Source organism: Hipposideros armiger, unplaced genomic scaffold (genome assembly GCF_001890085.2).
Source record: "Hipposideros armiger isolate ML-2016 unplaced genomic scaffold, ASM189008v1 scaffold_211, whole genome shotgun sequence".
NCBI lineage: Eukaryota > Metazoa > Chordata > Mammalia > Chiroptera > Hipposideridae > Hipposideros > Hipposideros armiger.
The window spans coordinates 1,008,102-1,014,736 of record NW_017731561.1 but is presented as its reverse complement, the minus strand read 5'-3'; the positions used below and the strand labels follow the sequence as shown (position 1 = coordinate 1,014,736).

The 6,635-nt window shown below is 49.8% G+C and overlaps 1 protein-coding gene across 1 annotated transcript in view; it reads right to left on the bottom strand.

Moving 5' to 3' along the window:
- NIPAL4 (NIPA like domain containing 4) overlaps nucleotides 1-6,635 on the bottom strand; it is a 13,397-nt gene continuing 6,762 nt past the window's right edge. Inside the window, exons 4-6 of the mRNA XM_019653961.1 lie at nucleotides 6,013-6,103; nucleotides 3,075-3,235; nucleotides 1-2,367 (exon numbers count right to left, since the gene is read on the bottom strand). Coding sequence (XP_019509506.1) covers nucleotides 1,739-2,367; nucleotides 3,075-3,235; nucleotides 6,013-6,103 — 881 coding nt within the window. The 3' untranslated portion in view covers nucleotides 1-1,738. The remainder of the gene's footprint in view (nucleotides 2,368-3,074; nucleotides 3,236-6,012; nucleotides 6,104-6,635) is intronic.

Sequence of the window (6,635 nt, the reverse complement as noted above, 5' to 3'; positions counted from 1 at the left end):
TAAAGTAAACACACTCGCAGGTCTTTATTCTTGACCCTGTAGATCACACTCTCAGGCTCCTCAGATGACTGCCATTCTCAAGATCCAAAGTGCTGCATTCATTTTAGTTACAGACACATCCACATCCACTAAACACTGGGGGTTTGAGGCTGGAGGTGTAGGAAGCCAGCCTGTTGGGTCAGCTGAGCCTTTGGAGCTCCAGGGCCAGCAAGTTTGGTTTGGGTTTGGCTGCGCTTAGAACATGGGACGTAAACACAGGGGCAGGTATGGAGTAGGACAGGGGAGGCATTACACCAACCTGGGGGCTGAGGATCAAGCCCTCCCTCTTTACAGAGATGCTGACTCCCTTACTTCCCTTTCACTGGTCCTCGTACCAACTCCCACACTCCTGCAGCTCGAGAAAACACAGGAAGGGAAGGGTATCAATTATATCTCTCTCCAGCTGCTCTTGTGTTTTGAATGCCTCTGGCCAAATGTGAGGGGACCAAAGGCAGTCCCCAAAGCAGGTGGTGCTGGAGCAGCATGACACGCCATGACACATCATGACATCCCAAGGTGGGCAACACATCAGCTGGGGACTTTGGGGCAATCTGGTCAACAGCCAGAATGCATCTGTGCCAAGCCTACACTCCACTTGGTGGTCACTGAAGTCCAAAAGTGGTTCCACTGGCCAAGCCTCTAAGGCGGGAGCTGAGAAATTACCCAGAGCCCTCTCCACCCGGGGCCTTGGTTGGGCACCAGAGTAAACACAAAAGTTAGCCCTGTCTGTCTGCTTCCTGCCAAATCCTGACTTTGCTCTTCACTCTTGCCACCTCTCCAAATCTTATTTTGCTTTACTCCTTGAGGAAAAGAAAAGTGCGGTCTGCCAAATTCTAGCTTGACAGGGTACTTTTAAGGGCAGTGCAACTGCTGTCCTCTTTCCAGAGTTAGGCAAAATAAAACACTGGGTTTGGCCAGCAGAGCTTGGCTGCGAAGCATCTTCTGTTGTGGGTGCTGTGGCTTTGAGTTCTGACATAACTGCCTGAATGTCTCAGCGACTGACTCCTTCCACGAATATAGAGAGGGAAGGGGCGGGCATGGGGGTGCAGTAGATGGGGACAAAGATGCTGACCTCCAGGCTAGAGTGCTTGGGGAGTGCAGACGGCGGTGGAAATGGTTCCCTGAGACATCAGGTGGTGTTCACAGTAAGAAGGTCAGCTGAGGTCTTGTTTCTGTCTCCGAAGAGGAAGTGGCAAAATCAGCCAGACATTTTTCACTAGTTGTGTCTGTCAGCTCTGGAAGGGAGGCGTGGCGAATTGCTCTCTGCGCCTCGAGCCAGCTTTACTTCATCCTTGGGCTAAGGAATGGCGAGTCAGTCTCAGGAGAACTAGTGCTAAGGATGTCTCGGCAAGTTCTCAGACTGTGCTACATTCAACAGGTCAAATTCTATCTTGTTCCCAACAACACAGAGATGGCACCAAGGAAACAAGTGGGAAGGGGGGGGGGTCCAGGGGACCTGCTGGCAACGATGGAAGTAGGGTATTTGGTCACTGAGGCTTTGTTTCCAGGAAGCTCTGCCACCCCCACTCCCTGGGTAGGGATTTTTCTCCCGGAGACAGTGATGAGGTATAAATGAACGTCTCAGAAATGAGAGCCCACTGGTAACAGTTGTGCTGAAAATAACCAGGTGGCTTGGCTCTGAACCGGGGACGTCAGGCTGTCCCATAGGGTTCATCCTCTTGCTCATGTATTCCAAGCTTTAAGACTGAATTATAAACACTTTGGGCTTTTCTCCTGGCGATGGGGTACTGGAGAGTTCTATATTGTTCACAAGATCATTCTTGTCTTCTAGTCTAATGGCAGCAGGTTCTGGGGCGGGAGTGGGCGGTGGGTTTTTGTGCATGTGGGGCAAGTTGGTCCGGCTGATATCCAGGTCCTTGAAAGCGTGAAGCATGAACACACCCAGGATGACAGTGACAAAGCCAGAGAGGGTGCCCACGACGTCCACGGCAGACATGCTGTGCCACTCCTTGAAGAGGATGATGGAGGAGGTGACCACGATCGTGGTGAAGAACACGTAGTAGATGGGGAACACCAGGGAGGTATTAAAAATGTCCAGCGCTCTGTTGAGGAAGTTGACCTGAGTGCTGAGCGAAAGTGCCAGGATGAGGGACAGGATGTAGGGCAGGGGGTGGCGCACCACCGGCAACCCCTGGAAGAAGTTCTTAATGGTGATGCCCAGGCCCTTGACGGCGGACACAGAGAAGGCGCCGATCACAGAGCAGATGACGATGTACACGAGGATGTTCCTTTGTCCGTAACGTGGGGCGACGACGAAGATGAGGATGAGGCAGAACACCAGCAGAAGCACAGCAAACACTATGTACCCTTTAGCAGAGGAGGGAGACTGATCACCCCAGGGTCACATTCCCTTATTTGTAAAATAGCGCTAATAATAAGACCTTCCTCAGAGAGCTTTCTTCGTGGGATTAAATGAGATAATGTATGCTGTAAGACTGAATGTGTCCCCACCCCCCAAATTCATATGTTGAAACCTAATCCCCACTGTGATGGTGTAGATAGTGGCCTTTGGGAGGTGCTTATGTCATGAGGGTGGAGCCCTCACGATTGGGATTAGTGCCCTTCTAGAAGGGACCCCAGAGAGCTCGCCCCCTCCACCAGGTGGTACACAGTGAGAAGATGGCTATCTATGAACCAGGAAGCAGGCCCTCGCCAGACACAGAATCTGCTGGCACCTTAGTCGTGGGCTTCCCAGCCTCCAGAACTGTGAGAAATAAATGTCTGTTGTTTATAAGCCACTCAGTCTATGGTACTCTATTGTACCAGCCCGAACTAAGACAACACATATAGAGCATTTAGAACACTGCCTGGCACATAAGAAACAATAAATGGTATCACTCTATCTATCAGGCTGGGAAGCTTGTAACCTGGCCTTCGGACCAGCCCACCAACTTCCTTTCTTTAACTTGCCTTCTCCTCCAGGTGGCAGCACCTGAGATGCTCTGCACCCAGGCAGCCCTTCTGCTTGGTTCATCCTCCAGTACTTTCCCGCTCACCGGTGACTTGGAACCTACCTGTGTCTTTCATCTTGGCAGCCATTTCAATGACAGTGGTGATCTTCTCTTCCTCGGGGGCGTGTATCACCATCACTGTGCTGCCAGCCACACAGATCACACAGCCCAGCTTTCCCAGCAGATTCAGACTCTCTCCCAGGAAATACGAGGAAAGGATGGCACTGCGCGTGGAAATGGGAGAGAGGGATTAGGCAGCCATGCTGGTTCCAGTGTCGTGAAGAGAAATTGGGGCTGAGCAAGCGCTCACGGGGAACAACAGATCAGGACTCACTACTGTCTCGCATGGGAGCTTTTCTAGACAGCTCCCCCAAGACGTCTGAAATAGAAACTTACTAACGGGGGGTGGGAGGGGGGGTACAGTGTATGCTGGAGGGATTGACAGCATATGTACATGTGAGTTTCTTTCTTTTTAGAGACTGATAGTGTCCCAAAACATAAAAGCTCGAAAAGCCCTTCAAAGCACTCTTGTCTAGCTTCCTACCCAATGAGCAAATTTTCTCTTTTTTTTTTAAAGATTTTTATTGGGGAATTGGGGGATGGGAACAGTGCTGGGGAATTGGGGGAAGGGGAACAAACAAGTTGCTGTCCTTTTTGTTCTTCAGTCTAGTTGTGGAGGACGTCACTTCACTGGCTCAAGTTGGCACCATCATTGCACTCTTCCCGGGCAAGGCAGATCAGTTGCTGGCTTCTGGACAGCTGCTCACGCTGCCTGCTGGCTACACACGGTAACCCATGGAAACCCCTGCAGCAGGGGCTGCAGCCTACGCCTCGCCACCAGCGTCTCAGGGCAGCCCAGCTCCAGGTTGAGCTGTTGTTCAGCATCTTAGCTGTAGAGGGCAGTGTCACTGGCCCTCATATGTGGGATCCGAACCAGAGCCCTCTGGCGTCCCAAGCCAGCTCTTAACCAACGTGCCACTCGGCCGGCCCCACATTTTCTCTTAACGTTGCAAACAGATGGCTTTCAGCCTTGGCTTGTATACTTTTGGTGGCAAGCAGCTCACCTCTTCACAAGGCAAATGAATACATTGTAGGTACATTCTAATTATTCACCAAAAGTATGGTAATTTCTACTCACTGTCCTATTTCTGCTCCTTGAGCCATACAGAACAAATCTATTCCTTCTTCCATTTGTATATGCCAGTATAAACAACCATGACGACATTACAGGCACTGCATCTTGGGCATGTATTATTACGTACTAGGTATTACTTTCCATTTATAATCTCACTAGCATATTTTACTTCTCAGTTCCTTGAGAAGTAAAATATACTATCTCCATTTTATAGATGAGAAAACTGAGTATCACAGAAGATAAAATAACTTGGCAAGGTCATACAACCGGGTAGTAGCAGAGCCAGGATTTGAGTTCCAGTTCAGTCTCATTATAAAGCCTATGGTTTTTCCTCCACGCCTAAATGAAGAAAATCCTTGTGACGTCCCCAAGTCTCCTCTTTTCTGGGTAAAATATCTCCAGTTCCTTGCTGTTCCTTGGTGACGTGCTTTTCATTCTCCTCACATCTTCTAGATGAGCCAGCAGAGGTGAGGGAAAGGAGGAGGGAAATTGGGCAAGGCAGGTGTAATTGGTGGAGGACGCTTCTGTTTCTTTACAAAGGTGGCATTAGTTTAGGGTAAAAGTCCGCTGGCTGACCTAGGACCCAAGAGCCTCAAAAGTCCCAGTTAGAGGTGTCAGGAGAGAGAGGACTGATGTCCAAGCTCCTCTGATGTCTCCCATCTTTCCTCTAAAACTACCCAAAACATTTCACCCACAATGCCCCTTCAAGAGAGTCTGGTGGCATTAGCATAGACAAAGGTCACACACTGGAGAATTCCCACATCTCCCAACTTCCCATGGGTGGGAATTTGTGATCAGATATGCACAAGGGTCAGGATGACATCAGCCAGCTGTGCAGTGTGAGTCATGGCTCTGTTTGTTTGTTTACTGCATAAATGTTGCAAAGTTGTCATCAAGATGGTAAAACGAAACAGAGGAAATTATAGGTACTGAGTGTGGTTGGCTGGGATTGACCAGGGCTCCAAGGTTAAGTCAGTTAGAGCCAGCCTCAAATGGGGCTCAGGACCCCCACAGAGGAGCTGTTTGTAGCTCAGGAGGAATGGGCCAATGGGAAGCACACATATTACTGTCTGTTATTTTTAAAACTATCAGACATTTGCAAGGCAACATGGCATGTGGTTAAGCACCTGGGCTCTGACATTAGACTGTCTGGGTGGGGGTCCTGGCCTGGCCTCTTGGGACCTGGTGACTTTGGCCAAGTCGCTTAACCTCTCTTGGCCTCAGGTCTCCCCTGCTTTCTAATTAGTAAGGATGCTGTCAGGATTAAATGAGTTAATACACGGAATACATGTAGAACATTTAGCACATGCTAAGCCCTCCATATATGTCAACCATGGTTATTCTTCAGTGCCAGTTCTGACTATGCACTTTCCGTGCATTATCTCATTTAGTCCTAACCACAAGGCCTTCAGATAGGTATCATTAGCACCCCCACTTAGCAGATGGGGAAACTGAGGCTTAGAGTAGTTAAGTGACTTGCACATGGTAACGTAACTACTAAGTGGTAAAGCTTAAGGCGAGGCCTCAGGGAGCGGTAATCTCGGACTCAAGCTTTGAACTTGTGTGCTTCTCCCATGGGGCAGCAAAACACTGACATGAGACCTCCAGTCTGGGGCAGTGGAAGCCCTTCCCACTGGCCTGGGCTTGGCCTGCCCCTCCACTGCCCAGACATTTGAGGGGAAACTAGAGCAACTGGCAGCAAACAGCCCCGGGAGTCAGAGCTCTGAACAGCACACTGTGTCTTTCTGGGAGCTGCGACCAACCCAGGTCCGATTACTAGTGGCAGTTGACCCCACTTGGCAGTTCCAACCCTCAATAAACTGCATAGAGAAAGGAGCCAGAGACAGCAAGAGAGGTGACAATAACCTTATGAGGACACTCAGCGCTCCCAGAGGTGTGATGACTGTCGCAGGAGCAAATGCGTAGGCCCCGAAGTTGGCAACTTCTCCAGCAGCCACTAGGAAATCAAGAGAGAAAATAGGCTAGAGTGGGTTCGATGCCCCACCTGCAGCCCAAGTGAATCTGGGTAGAATTGGCTTCATTCCCTGTTCCACCATTCATAGCCTCTCAGACCAGCATTCCTTCAAACCCTGATCATTATGCTCTCTCCCTGCAGACTCTGAGTGGAAGGTCAGGCCCAGTCCATCCTGATGACGTCCTTCCATTTTAAAGATGGGGAAGTTAGGCCCCGAGTTCACGGTCACATGACAGGGCTGTGGGCAGATACCGTATTGTCCTTGAGGCCTCCTGGCTTCTAGTCCAGGCACGGTGAAGTGTGTCTCAGGGACTGCCCATGTTAGGTATGTAACGCTTTCTAGAAAGCGTTAATTATCAAATAAAGAAGCGGTTACAGTGATCGATTCTCCAGGTACCAAATGGTCCATAGAGTCATCTTTCCCAGAGGAACTGTGGGTAGTCTAGCCTGACAAACAGATGGTTAGAAAGTCATTCTCAAAAGGCCTAATTCTCCTCATTTCAGTTTCCACTTT